Source organism: Salvia splendens, chromosome 18, assembly GCF_004379255.2.
Source record: "Salvia splendens isolate huo1 chromosome 18, SspV2, whole genome shotgun sequence".
Lineage (NCBI taxonomy): Eukaryota > Viridiplantae > Streptophyta > Magnoliopsida > Lamiales > Lamiaceae > Salvia > Salvia splendens.
Window position 1 is genome coordinate 20,323,349 of NC_056049.1, and position 15,103 is coordinate 20,338,451.

A 15,103-nucleotide genomic window follows, 5' to 3' on the forward strand; every position below is an offset into this window, starting at 1 on the left:
CTTAGTTCCCATTTTCTTTATTTCTTAGAGCATCCACAATGGATGCCAGATCTCACGCCCGATCGCCCGAGATCGGGCTCAGGCGTCGTCGGGCATCCACTGCTGACGCTCGATCCCATCGGGCGCGACCAAAAGATCGGTCATCCGTTGCAGCCCCTGGTCCGAGCCCGATCGGGGGATTTTTGCGTTTTTTATTTAAATTTTTTTTAAAAATTCTTTAAACCCTAATTAAACCACTACAAAATACCCAATCCTCATTCACTTTTCACACACTAATACTCTCTACTCCTCTTACTTTCTCTTCTCTTTTCTCATTTTCACACTTTCAAGAATGTAGTTCTTTTTTAATTAAGTAATGTAATTGTTTTTTCAAATTTGTAGTGTTTAATATAATATATTTTGGTATTTTATTAATTAAAAATAAAAAATAAAATTAATAATATTAAAAATTAAAAGCAAATTGAGTTTAATTAATAGGGCACCCACTAGGGTCATACCATTGCAGAAAAAAGGGACATGCTGATGTGGCAACCACTAGGGCTCCCACTAGAACTTCCACTAAGACATCCAGTGCGGATGCCTTAGGCCATCTGCAACGCTGTCTCTTATTCGTCCCTTAACCGTCTCTTAAATTACTATTCTTGGGTCCCACTATACTTTTTACTCCATCTCTTAACCATTTCTTAAATTACTATTCATTCATTTTCATTTTTTATTTTTATTTCCAACAAATTTAATTAATAAAAAACACACTTCATTAAATAAAATAAAATTACAACATAAAATAAAAACACAACTTAAAATTCAAAAAAATAAAAAAACACATAATTAAAATCCTAAAAAAATAAAAATTACATAATTTAAAATATAATTTTATAGAAAATAAAAAAAAACTACTCCGCCCGCGAATCATTCCCCGAAGACGGTGTAGGTGCACTGAAACCACCTAGAGGCGGAATACCAAGTTGTCTTGCCATAAACTCAATTCCGGCAAGATAGACTTGGTATTGGGGAGGCGTCATGCGGGAAGTGTCCGCCATTGTGTCGGTCATGCACATGGACATTAGGGAGTTCGAGGGTGCCCCCGAGCCCGAGCCCGCCTGGCTTGATTCAGCTCGGCCCCTCCTCCCTCTAGCTGCCTTCGCCGCATTTCTCCCTTGCGGCCGACGGCGCCCACGGGATAACCCCCCGACATCGTCTGTCGTGCCCTCAACCTCTTGCGAGGCAAACTCTTGTGCGGCACTGCCCGAACCGCCCTCATTAGACGAGTATTGGCCACCCGCCGTGTGCTTCGTGCGCTTCGAGGTCGAGCCCGAGCTGGACCGGACACCGCCGGCCCACCTTTCCCCGTCTTTGACGACCTCCCAAACATCGACATGTTTAAATTGTTTGGCGTGTCGTCGAAGTAGACTCGCAAAGCCGACCTCAGTGGCTCCGCTTTGGTAATGAGCCGCTTCACTCTTGTAGATGACGTAGAATTTTTTGACCTCTCTGTCGACTCGGTCAAAGTGAGCGCGAAGCATCTTAAATGTGCGGCGGCAGGACCCCTTCGGTTTAATCTCGTGGTAGGCCTCGGTGACCTTTTTTCAGAAGCACTTCCGGGATTGTTGATTCCCGACTATGGGATCGTACGAGATGTTGATCCAGACGTTGTACACAGCCAGCGTTTCCTTGGGGCTGTAGGGATGCCGGCCTAGATCCTCATCCTCCTCGTCCGCCTCCGCCCTAGAGCTTCCATCGCCTCGGCCTCCTCCACCGCCTCGGCCTCCTTCCGGAGTGGGTTCAACCGAATAATCCTCCCGAATCTGGGATAATCCCTGCGAATACCTCGGGGCATGAGGGACGTGCGTATGCATCCACATCAAAATGGGGTGGTTGGTACCCCCGGCGTCGCCGAACCCTGGCTGCCCGGCGTCGACGAACCGGAACCACCACCCAGGACATTGTACATGCTCCCCAGTCGCCGAACGCGTTGATGTCAAACCCGCCAGAGCCGCTACCGCTACCGCCAGAGTTTCCGTCGTCGGACATTTTGTGATGAGAGGTTAGATGAAAATTGGAAATGAAATCGAGATGATTTGGGAAGAATAGATGTGTATTTGTGTGTGAAATGAGGATGAATTAGGAGTATTTATAGAGTAAAAAAATAAAATAAAATAAAAAGAAACAACAGTCGGAAAAACGGTAATATTACCGTTTTTTATTTTTTATTATTTTTTATTTTTTAAATTCGAATTTTAAAAAATGATTTATTGCGTCAGCGTGACGATGCTCACTCGAGGGCCGGCGAGTGGGCGTCACGCATGGCGCCGGAGCGCGCCACGTGGCTCAGCGGGCTGGGGACGAGACGGGACCCTGCAACGCGTCTCGCCGCCGTCTCGTCCCTGCGTGACGGGTTACGAGCCACCCGCGTGACGCGTTGCGGGTGCCCTTACCACTTTCGTCCGTCCTTTATAATTTGTGAGCTAATTATGAATTCCTCCTATATAAATTGTAAAGTGGTGAAAAATTCCTCTTATATAAACTTAAGATAAGAAACCCAAGTATGGATTCTCTCTCAGCCACACAATCTCAGTACAATTGATCATCCACAGTGCCACGTGGCAATCTGCAACTGGTCAAGTTCCTCCCCTTCCTTCCACCTCAGCTCTCCACATCCCAAAAAAGTTGGTCTTGCAAAACGTTGGGAGCTCAAGAAGCAGAGTTTTTGCCTGCGAAATGGAAGCCCTGAACGCAGTTGGAGTGAAACCGATTCCAATTCTATCCAACCAAACAGACCCCAACAAGACTCCCACATCCCTCACCCTTCCTCCCTCCAAAAATCAATCTTTCCCAAAATGCACCACCTCAAATTCCGCTCCAAGAGCTCTCGGCGCCGGCTTAGCTCTGCTCTCTTCGCTTCTCACCTCCGCCTCAGCCGAAGCACTGCAGCAGCAGCAGACCAATTTCGATGTCGGCGGAGTCATTGACGGCGTGATCCGTTTCGCCGCCGAGAATCCCATTGTCGCCGGCGGCGGGGCGGCGGTCGTGGCGGTTCCGGTGGTGGTCGCCCAGATTCTCCGCAACACGCAGCGGTGGGGAGTGGGGAGCGCGAAGGCGGCCTACGCCAAATTGGGGGACGATGCTGATGCTCAGCTGCTTGATATAAGATCGACGGCCGAGATCAAGCAGACGGGAAGCCCCAATCTCAGAGGCCTTAAGAAGAAGGCGGTGGCGGTTCCGTACAGCGGCGATGACAAGCTGGGGTTTTTAAACAAGCTGAATCTCAAATTTAAGGAGCCACAGACTACCACATTGTTTGTGTTGGACAAGTATGTGTTTTTCGGGGTAAATATGTAACTCATACAAAATGTTCCACCTTTGTTTCGTATTAGTGCAAAAAGTTTGAAGTTTAGTACAAAAAGTTTCATTCGTGTTTCAGTTTTGTACATTGTGTTATATGTGTTAAACCGGATGAAATTTTTTGTGCCTACATGAAACAATTTAACGTTGGTTAAACACAAATAACGGAATGTACTAAATTGAAACACGAATGAAACTTTTTGTATGATTTATGTAAACTTCAAACTCTCTATACTATATGAAACAAAGGTGAAACATTATGTATGAGTTATGTATTTAACCCCCAAAGCCCCTGTGCTTTTCATATTCAATCAATTTTGAGTTGTGAAAAAGTATGATTCTTGATCTTGTTGGAAGTATTAGTGGAATGTTACTTGAGAGTTGGCTAGTCTGGTCTCTTGCTAGACTATTGTTTTATGAATGATCATTCTCTGTGAATCTGTATTTTAATGTTTGAGAGTTTTGTTGAAGCCAGATTTGATGGGAACTCTGAGATTGTAGCGGAGCTGGTGGCGTCTAACGGCTTCAAAGGTGCGTGTGCAATCAAAGATGGCGCAGAAGGGTCAAGAGGATGGGTGGTTAGTTTCACACACTTTTTGATTCTCTAGCTAGAAATAGTATGGACGTGAAGCATATGGAACTTACCAATATCTTCGAAATGCAGAATAGCGGCCTCCCTTGGATGCTTCCAACGACAACGTTCGATATCTCTAGTGTCATTGATACTTTTGGGGTGAATATTTCCAACCCATTATAACTAATTACAAGAATGAATGCTGATGATGGTCTGATTTCAAAGTCATAGTTGTGTTTCATGTTTTACATATGTAGGAGGGTGTGCCTGTGGCACTTGGCATTGCTGCAGCTGCTGCTGGTCTTGGTTTATTTGCTTTTGCAGAGGTTGAAATTTATAAAAAAGTTGAATTTTTTCTATGATGGATTCTTGATCACAAAAATGGTTTAATGTTGTTTCAGCCTTTTTTTTGTAGGCTGAAACAATTCTCCAAGTTCTTGGTTCAGCTGCTCTTGTCCAGTTTGTCAGCAAGAAACTCCTATTTGCTGAGGTAGTAACCTTACTTCCTCATGATTTGAGTTTGAATACTCAAACATCTTTAATTGTGGAACTTTCTCTTTATTTCACAGGATAGAAAGGTAACTATCAAGCAATTTGAAGAGCTTCTAAACACCAAGGTTGCTCCAAAGGAGCTTGTGGACGATATCCAGGTAATCGTCATTTTACATTTCGTGTTTCATCCCTTCTTCGATGTGGTCATTTAACACGCTTCACCTTGTTTGGCTCGACTCTTGTAGCAAATTGGGAAGGCGATTCTACCTACACTACCCGCTAATGACAAGGGCCTTCCGGCTCCTGCACTTGATGGACGCGATGTCTTGAAATCTGAGCCTGTCGTTGAGGCTACCGATGTCCCACCTGAAGCCGAGCCGAATCCTGTACCTACTGCAGAAGTGATAGATTCCGTCCCGGAACAAGAATCCCTCCCAACACTACCAAGGCCACTTTCGCCATATCCTAACGTGAGTTGTTTTTTCGTATTATTTGTAGCCTTCATCCATGCACGTCACGTATAATTTAGATGTAAAGCCATTATTAAGTGTATATTTGTGTGTGATTGCAGTATCCTGATTATAAGCCTCCTTCATCGCCCACACCATCACCACCACCACCACCTTGATGGTGCAACTGCAAGTGCCACTAGTGGAAGCTTATTATGGTTAATCCTGAGTACTAAAAAACACATTCGTAGATTTTTGTTGTTTATGTTTTAGTATTTCATTTCAATAATACACGCCCCTATATATAAATATATTTAAAATCACTTCTTATTCCATAACTAAAATCGATCTTGGCTCTTGGATGAGAACGTTGGATGGATGAGATCATGACACATGACAGCTGTCGAAGGAGGATGCACATACTTTTTCTCCGAAATATATAACTTGATACTATTTCAAAAACTCCCTCCGTTCCCAAAAAATAAAGATATTTGGCACGACATGAGAATTAATACATAAATAATAAAGTAAGAGATGAGGAAAATGGTAGTTAAAATAATGTTAGTAGATAGTGAGATTCATACTATTATTAACATTTAATGGTTGACCTTAGTGGTTTAAGTTGTTAATTAAATTGATGTATATTGATAATAAGTTTGGGAGAATTTTCTATAAATGGAAATGAGATAATTTTATGGGACGAACGAAAAAGAAAATGTATTTGTTTTTATGAGACAGATAGAGTATATTTTTCAATTTAATTTTTTTTAATATTATAGTATATCAAATTTAATCTAATTTTATGAGTATTCTAATATATTGCATATATCCACATGAATACATTTATATTAAAAATTAGAATATAATAAGTCTCCAAATATACTTTATACTACTATCATGTTTTGGCATAATTATTCTCCTTTTGGCTAAAAAATAGTAGTCTACTTTTGTCAATAACATACACATCATGTCATCATCCATAAAATTTGTCAACTTCTATTTTAGAAACATTTTTACTATAGTAGTACACGATTAATGATATAAGTCTCATTATTTGCAAATACTATTGCTTTTTTTTCTCATCACCCACTTTGTTAATTTTGCATTAAATCTGTATTTATCCCTAAAATATCTATTTGTAATTTTGTAGGATGGGCCGATGTGGGAGTATATCATTAATTCATTCTTTCCATTTTTATTGTTCTTCTTCGAACATAATAATTGTTTTCCTTTATTAATTGAAGAAAATAATATAATAATATATTTTAATTCGTTCACTATTCAATTTTTAATGTGCGGTTTAAATCAGAATGTGTAATTTTCTTGGATCACCTTTCCCAGGTATTTTGAGTTTATAGGTTTTTGTACTCCAATTTTTATTGCTTAGATACAATTTACTCATTTGTATGGTTTTGTTAGACAAGGGAATATACGATAAATGATAGTAGTACATTAATTAGATATAATTCTATTATCTAATACTCCTTCAGTTCTAATGGAGTTGAGTCGTATTGCTTTTTAGATTGATCTAAGGTAATTGAGTCATTTTCAAATTTGGCAAAAACTTTTCTTTCTCTAGTATTTTACTCTCTCTTTTTCTTTCATATATAATTTCTTCTCATACTTATTCTCTACGATTTAACTTTTAATACATCAATTTATTAAACCATGTGCCAAAAAAATGCATCTAACTATCTTGGGACAAAAGTACTCTTACATGAAAGCTTATCGAATATCAAAATATACACATACTGCATATATTGGTATGTTTTTAGTGATTATATGATCTTATAACATACTCCATATTGGAAAAACTAGAAAACAAAATTGAAAAGCTCAAAGAAGACTAAGAGAGTTATGACTAAACAATCTTACTACGCTTTTTATAATGTAAGGCTTCGTTCGGTATCATGGAATTAGGTTTGTGGAATCTGAATTGGAGCTTTTAATTCCAAATTCTATATTTGGGACTGCAAAAATTAGATTTGGAATTGAATTGCAATTTCAAGTCCTCCCAATTCCATAATTTAGATTTCATATAAAAAGTAGATAATCGAAATTCTAAATAGTTATAAAATTGGGCACTTTCATACACCACGCACACTACACATACTGTACACATTTCACACACACTGCACACACTCTACACACATACACCATACACAAACAATGTACCACACGCGACACACACAAACAATGCACACAAATATACACATACTGCATATACACACTTCATATCAATTCATTCAAATACAATTCCACATTTCATTTTTGTCGAACAAAAGATTTAAAAAATCATTCAAAAAGTAGTTTACCGGCACTTCCCTTTGCATCTTAATTTTATTTGAAACACCGAGAACCGCAATATTTTTTGAAGCGTCGGTAATACATATAGAAGCAAAATTAGGAGTCTCCAAATGAATAATAAACAGCCTTAGTAATTCCTTTTCTTTTTCTCATAGTGATTGCAAAGCGGACTTACATGAAGACCACAATCAATTGGGACACTAACAATCAATTGTCCAAAAACCTTAAAAAAAATCATGAAAGAGGTTGGTTAAAACAATGGTCCAAATTTTGTGTAGATTGCTGAATCCCAGAATGGGATGGTAAGCAACAGTCAGTCAATGAAAATTCACCTCATTTTTGGTTGGTCGCATCAGCAACTCCCTTTCTACTCAAATCCCACCAAATAGTTTTTCTCTCTCTTCAAAAAATTCTAGATTAAAAAATTTGGTAGTACTTGAAAATGTATTCTTCCTATAAATATTGGGGACTCCCCAAGCTTGTAGCATAAATTATCTTTTCATATTCATGGATAAGTGCAGCACTCACAACCATCCCACCATTCAAAATGGTTGCCTTCCCTCTTTCATTCACTCACTCATTCTTTCTTTCTAAAATGCTTATTAATTTTTGTTTGGTGCAGAGGAAATCAGTCTTGAATGGAAGTTCATAAACATGACAGAGCAAGAAGAAGATATCATATGTAGAATGCACAAGCTTGTGGGGGACAAGTAATACTACTAAGTATTTATATTAATAATTTTTTAGTAGTGTTGTTTTTGTATGGAGGGGAATAATTTTAGTATGTGTTTATTTTTTTGTTAGGTGGGTATTAATAGCTGGAAGAATTCCAGGAAGAAGTCCAGCAGAGATTGAAAGATTTTGGTTGATGAGAAACCCTAAGACCAAGTCTTGACATGTATGATTCAGACATTAATAATGTCAGAGAGAAGAGATGGATATCTTATCATTATGTAGTTGTGCCTCTTATCGTATTTGGATTTCAATTTTCATTCACAAATATAATGCCTACCACTACAAAGGTAACTGTCATGCTTTGTACTACTAGATTCTCCATAATTTTCTATGAATAAATACTCCATTTTGATCTGTCACAAGTTTTAAAAATTATATGCAAAAGTGACAAAAGTTTATAGGGTGTGAGCTTTATATTTATAAGTTAATTTCATAATAATATATTTTAAAATTAGTTAGTGGAATTTAATGGGTCCATATATAAAATAATACTCCATCTGTTTACATTTAAGTGATCCATTTTGACTCTGCGTGAATTTTAAGAAGAATAAATTTTAAATTTAATAGCAGAAAAATTAGATTTGCATATTATCATAGGTCTCATAACAATTACCTCAACTCATCAAGGGCATGTTTGTTATTCTCTAATTATTTTAGGATGAAGATTGTATTAATTAAGATTGATTTTTAATTATGAAAAAATTAATTTATTCTACAATTAATTATTTTACAATTATATAAATTATTTAAGTATTATATAACTTAAAAGTTGAATGATATACTTCGAATTAATTCGATACTTTAAAGTTAGAATTAATTTGATACTTAGAATTGAAATATAGTTATATTTATTTTTGAAAAGAGTATCAAAATACAATAAATGTTGAATTAATTCGAAAGAATATCATTCAAATTTGAATGATATAGTACTTGATTTTTATAGTTATATTATAGAATAAATCAAACTTATTTCTTCATAATTGAAAACCAAATATTTAATAACATTCAACTTAAATAATTAGAGAATAAAACGATATGCTCTTAACGGGCTCAGGGAAAAAAGATTACTTGGTGTTATTCTCAATTTTAGAGTGTTGTAGTGATATTTTTCATTTTTTTCAGAATTTTACAATGATATTTTTCATTTTCCATGATCTAAAAAGTGGAAATCTCATTTATTGGGTTCTAACTTTGGAGAGTTTTACAATGATATTATTCATTTTTTAGGATCTAAAAAGTGGAAATCTCATTTATTGAGTTCTAAATTTGGAGTATGAATGAAAGTCAACGGAAAATGTTAGTGTGTAATTAGTTTAATAATAAAATGTAAATTGAAATGAGTTATTAAATATATGGTTTATTTACTCAAAAAATTGAAATAATGCATTTAATAGTTACATAGTAAAAAGTCAATATGAGACATTTAATAGTTGACGAACGGACTAAAGGTGAATATGACATTTAATGGTGAGTATTCCGAAATGACAATATTAGACATGTCATGGCGGATGGATGCACTATTTAGTAGCAACTCATTTTATGTTATACGTGTAGATAACTCATTATTTATAAATCTTCATCCACTATAGAGATGGATCTCAACACAACTCTAAACATAATAAAAAAAATCAATAAAATCTCAAAACAATTACCAAGTACCGTCAACCCAAACACAAAATGCGGACCTTAAATATTGGGCCGGGCTCCACTTACGCAAACATAATAAAATAGGTCACACATATTGAACGCCTCTTACCCAAACATAATAAAATATATTAAGTGTATCGGACATCGTCTGTCCAACATTAATACAACCATCGACGTCTTTAAATACAAATAAAAATTAAACCAAGTCTATAAATTCAAGCTTGGCAAAAGTAAGATTTGATATTCTGGTAAAAAAATCGACTTGAATTACCACAGTCCACAAATGTATTGAATTATTGATAAAGTCTAGTTTTATTAATGGAAAATCACTCTTTTTAAAATGCATTGCGCCTTAAATAATGCTGATGATTTTACTCATAGTAGATAGGGGAGTTGGACAGAATTTGAATACATGCTGCTACGGACAGAGCATTTTTTTTCTCAAGAAACCATCACACGCAGTGCACACCCACTGTGTGCTAAATAGCGCTGAGTTGTGCTGTTTGGCGATTCGTCTTCTACCAATTTATGTCAGCGCTAATTCTTAAAATTCCAGTTTCTTGGTAAGGAAAAAAGACGTCTGCTTTTCTCCCTTTGCTCTGTTTTTTCTTCAATCGCAGGAAGTTTTTGACATTTTTGGGTGGTGGTGAGTGAGTCTCTTCTGTTTTAGGTGTTTTTGTGTTGTTTTTGCTTTCTGATCTCTGTTGTTCTTCACACAGATATCTGCATTGGTGCTGGTGTGTGTGTGCTTTCTTGATCATGCATTTATGTATGTTGTTTATGTGCAAGCTTGTGCATTTCATGAGATTCACTCTAATCTTGGAAAAGATGTTGATTTTCTTGTGAAATTCCATAACTTTCTCTCAACCCTTGATGTGTTTTCTTGTTTGTTTTCTCTGTTTTAGGGGTTTATTTTATGTTGATTGTTTTTTTTGTTTCACGTGTGTTGTTGATTTGAAGTGTTTGTTTTGTAACCACAGAAGGTTTGGGGATGGCTTTGTGTTCTGTAACAGCTGTAGAAGGGGAATCAAAATGGGAAAGAGGCCCAGAAAATGATGTGGTGTTTGCATTTATTGAGAAATTGGTTGATCCAAGGTTGCCCTATAAGTTCTCCATTAACGACCCTCCTTCCGAAGATGCACATAAATCTATTGCAAGACAGGTTCACACTCTGTGTGTGTGTGTTATTTTCCTTGTGATAAATTGAGGATTGGTCTTTAACTTGAGTTACATTCTGTCTTTGGAAGCTATAGTTGCCTAAAGAATAGGACTTCTTGGAATAAGTAATGAAGGATTGATCTTAAACTTTTGTTTTGGGAGTTTTCTCGACTTTGCACACTGCTGAAAGAAAAGGAAATCTTCGAATACAAACAAAATGGCAAATTGGGATGTGTTAGAGAGGATCTCCCTATTTCATTTGTGCTCATGAAGGAATTTTAGTTGTATTTGATTTTATGTTTTGCATAATTTTTCTGAATATAGTGTGAAATTTTACTTTAGAAAAGTAATAGAACTATGGCATCAAATATTGGGCACAAGATGGTAACATTCTTAAGATCATAATTGTGTTTATAAGGACAGGGGAATTTGCTACTCCATTATATCATTGCATTCAAATATATGGAGTGCTTGTTAGTTCCTGTTAATCTATTTCAAAATTTTTGATTTCTTTTCCTGATTTACTAGATGCATGCAGTTGTTTTGCTTTACAACTACTACCACAGGAAACAGAAACTGGAGTTCAAGTTTCTTGATTTTGTATCCTTCTGTACGCTGGCTTTGTCACTGAGGCCAACTTTGAAACCATTTTTGGAAACCATATGTGGAAGTGAAGTCGTGGATTTAAATGGTTCTGATGTTCATCTCTCACTGACCGAGAGAGCTGTCAAATGTGCATGTGATATAGCTTTTTCGTTGGATGCATCAAAGGATACTCCAAGCGTAGAAGGATATCCAATATCAACGGTTGCAGTCTTGTTGGTCGACTTGGAGAAAAAAAATTGCATGCTTCAGTTGGATACTGTCACTGAAGGTGTGTGGTCGCTTGTTGAAAAGGAGATTGACGTCCTTGGTACAGATGAAGATATAACAGCAGGTAAGAAGAGGAAAGTGAAGGATCAGCAGCCATTGTCTGGTCATGCTAAGTTTCTGCAGATCGGTTTTGATGCTGTGAAGGACGTCGCAGGTATGCCATCCATCGTTAACTCATCATTCAAGAGATGTTTAGAATAATAGAAGTTAGTGCAACAATGATTTTATTTGAAGCTTGATTCCTATTTGACTCTCGACTGTTATATTGCATGGTTTAGGCATCGAAGTATCTGACCTTGTCGTGTTGGAGGCTCATGTTGTGTATTCATTAAGCAAGGAGAAGTCAGCTACTCAGTTTTATATGATGGAGTGCAATCACTCGTTTGACAAAAACAAGAATTATGATCTCGATTCTCTTGTTGAGAGGTCAGAGCTATTAACTATTTCTTGACTTGATTACAATGATTCTCTTTTATGATCCTAAATATTTTATGTAACTTTGGCAGTTTGCAGGGCCCTTTTGTAGAGAAGTATCTTGATTCTTGGGTGACTACCTCACTCGTCGAGTATCATCGCTTGCTTCCTTATGCAGAGTTGATCTCTAGCTGGCTTCCAAGGTATAAATAATGTCGTATGTGGATAGTGGTTTTGTCTTGATTCTTGATTTGATGGTATTGGCTGTGATTGATTACTTCTACATTTTCGTAAATTTCTAGTGGAAATCTGTCACTTTGCTTATGTTCATTTTAGATCCTTTGAGCGTGGCATCTTGAACAAGTTTACAGTTATATATATGCCTTCGATGTTTTGGTGTTTCGTGTACAGGAAAGATTCAGTGCCTATTCTAAGTGACATTGTTACTGAGATCATCAAGAACAAGGAGGCACAGAAAACTGCTAAGCCTCGTGTAGAAAACAACGCTCAAGACTTGGATAACAGTGACGGCAAAGATAAACTTGGGTATGCCATCGATGTGTCTGAGACCAGACGTGAAAGTGTTGATAAAGTCAGTGAAAACAACCACATGAAAGGTCCCTTGTCTGGCCATTCAATACGGAAGTCTCAACGTGCAGCTGTAGATGCTAGTGCCTCACGAAAGACAAAAACTGCCACTGACTTTTTCAATATTTCTGTTCCAAGTGAGGGGACCGAGAAGAAGAACGCAAGGACGAGAAGTGATTATCAGAATAAGAACATTCCCTCTCCACAGCTTGATGCAGCAACAAAAACTGCCTCCGACTTTTTCAAAATTCCCGTTTCAAGCCAGGGAAGTAAGAAGATGAAGGCAAGCGTGAGAAGTGATTATCAGAGTAAGAACGTTCCCTCTACACAGCTTGATGCAAATGATCATGAAAATGGTGTCAGCTCGAAGGTAAGACTAATATATCTTCTACGGCAATCTTTTACAACCTTCTTAAAACAGGCACCTTGTATCCAAGTTTTCTTTATGCTACTGTGTGTTCTGTGTGCACATTTTTTAATGCCTCTTATGAGAAAAGCAGACATATATTCATGCAATGATGATTATAAATAACTATCTCTAAATCTATGGCTCTCTCTTTTCATTTTTCTCCAAGTCTGTTTGGTATGAACTCTTGCTGAAAATCTTAAATTATCATGTCAGTGCCAATGCATAAGTTTCTCTCAGATAAGATTGAATCTGGTTTTCTTATCACGTGGTACAACACTTAGTTATTCGACTGATTGATGTGTTCAATGACATTCACTAGGCGGTGGAAACTACTGATCCTTTGAAATCAAATGATGGTCGGTTTAAAGAGCAGAGGTCGATGGGGGAGAATGGTGGGACGAGCAAGCAAAGCGATGCTGTTGTAGTAGAAAACTACAGCATGGTGGTTCATAGTGAGGCACGGAATGGCTCTGTAACGCATTCAGAAGATCCTCAGAATGCATTGGCACTTCTCAATTCTAAAAAACAACAACTGGTAACTCCTATGCTTCAGTTTAAGTAAAACATTTTTTCTCAACTGCTCTTTTATATGCATAAAGTCTGGAAAAGGAAGTTAACTTTTCTCGTCTTGGCAGTTTTCTCGCCTCTGTGCTATAGAAGACACACTGGCACTGTACGAGCATGTTTCTGATCGCGTGAGAGATGGTATGTTTGCCATCTTTTCCTGGCCTTTTTCCATAGATATCTTCACCATTGTGGAAATAAATGTGAAATGTTTTTAGGTGGTGAAGCTGGTTTTGCTCGTCAGTGTATTGAAAATATCGTGAATGGGAAATATAACTTGCTGCTGCAGGTTGAAAACTCCACCAACTCTCAACCTCAAAAGCAAACCAGAAATCCCAAAATCTATATCCCTGGGATATCATCATGTCAAGTGAGCTTTCTTCTCGAGGCATGTGTGTATGCGAGATAGTATATCGACACGTGCTTTGAGCTTGTGATTTATCATCTCTACACTGCATTTAGTTTGATGGTGCTCTCTTTTCAGGACTTGGAATATGTATGTGTCATGAACAAATGGAGGCTGCCGAGATACATGGTGCAACCTTCCGATGGTAAGCAATCATCTTCGCGTACCATTTTATTACTTGTCCCGGTTGTGGATTTGACCTCATCAGGGGTAACATATAACACCAGCGACTATGTGATGTGGTGGTTTGCAGGTAAGTTCCGGGCAAATGTGACCGTTGATTGCAGAGATAATACTATTCTCACTTCAGAGGGCGATGCGGGGCCCACACCTTGTGAGGCTCGGGAGTCTGCGGCCACCAAAATGATCGAGAAATTACGAGCGTGATAGTGATTGAAGATCTCTAATTACTCTCTGAAGACAAGATAGTTTTGCTAACAGTTTAACTGACAGAATTGTGCACAATTTCTTCACTTCAAGAAAAACATGTAGAGATGAAGATGTTTTTGATTCTTACCAAGAAATAGTTACTTTTTGTGTAATACTATGATTCAAGGGTATTCATTGTTGTTTGATATATGTTTGAAGTATCTCTATAACTAAGACTATTGTACTTGCAACTTTAAACTAATAATCCGGTAAAATAATTTAGTCAAACAAATTAGCTAGATAGTTGCACTTTTTTCAAATAGCTGAACTGGCAATATTAAAATTATTAACAATAACAATCTATCAATAGAATTATTAAATTAAGTTTAATTAATGTCTTAATCCAAAAATGATTTCTATAACAAATAAAATCAGGACCTTCTTTAAATCCAACAATTTGGCCGCATGTAAAGGAGTTTGTAGACTTTTATTGGGTACAAGCAGTAACTTATGTTAAAGTCCAATAGTAAAAAATGATTTTTGGGATTTATCATAAAGAAATAAAAAGTTGTAATTGTGGAATTAGTACTCCCTCCATCCGTTAATAAGAATCCCACTTTGACACGTTCAGATTTTAAAAATTGTAATAAAAAGTAAGGAAAAAGGTTAGTGAAATGTGAATTATCTTTTTATATTAGCTTTATAACTAAATGTCAGGGAGATAGAGGGAGATAGAATTAGTGTAATGTGAGATCCATTACTAAAAATAATAAAAT

The 15,103-nt window shown here is 37.0% G+C and overlaps 2 protein-coding genes and 1 long non-coding RNA gene across 7 annotated transcripts; all 3 read left to right on the forward strand.

Annotated features, from left to right (window-relative positions):
• The first annotated feature begins 2,525 nt into the window (after positions 1-2,525).
• On the forward strand, positions 2,526-5,180 carry LOC121777686 (rhodanese-like domain-containing protein 4, chloroplastic). The gene is made up of 8 exons (XM_042175026.1): positions 2,526-3,311; positions 3,818-3,920; positions 4,007-4,075; positions 4,174-4,242; positions 4,332-4,406; positions 4,486-4,566; positions 4,654-4,878; positions 4,980-5,180. Exons 1-8 carry the CDS (start codon positions 2,719-2,721, stop codon positions 5,034-5,036), a joined length of 1,272 nt encoding a protein of 423 aa, XP_042030960.1. The 5' UTR covers positions 2,526-2,718; the 3' UTR covers positions 5,037-5,180.
• Positions 5,181-7,635: 2,455 nt separating this feature from the next.
• Positions 7,636-8,261, forward strand: LOC121776552. Its single transcript, XR_006045322.1, has 3 exons — positions 7,636-7,714; positions 7,787-7,874; positions 7,969-8,261. It is a non-coding gene; the product is annotated as an uncharacterized LOC121776552 (long non-coding RNA).
• A 1,689-nt stretch (positions 8,262-9,950) lies between these two features.
• Positions 9,951-14,537, forward strand: LOC121777993. 5 transcript variants are annotated; one of them, XM_042175350.1, is made up of 11 exons: positions 9,951-10,192; positions 10,527-10,708; positions 11,233-11,731; positions 11,856-12,003; positions 12,084-12,194; positions 12,403-12,949; positions 13,308-13,523; positions 13,624-13,693; positions 13,771-13,940; positions 14,037-14,103; positions 14,212-14,537. In XM_042175350.1, exons 2-11 carry the CDS (start codon positions 10,538-10,540, stop codon positions 14,343-14,345), a joined length of 2,133 nt encoding a protein of 710 aa, XP_042031284.1. In that variant the 5' UTR covers positions 9,951-10,192; positions 10,527-10,537; the 3' UTR covers positions 14,346-14,537. The 5 variants fall into 5 exon arrangements, with proteins under 5 accessions (XP_042031284.1, XP_042031282.1, XP_042031286.1 ...); XM_042175348.1 differs by having other exon boundaries at positions 9,951-10,109; XM_042175352.1 differs by having other exon boundaries at positions 9,951-10,109; positions 13,771-13,922.
• The last annotated feature ends 566 nt before the right edge of the window (positions 14,538-15,103 follow it).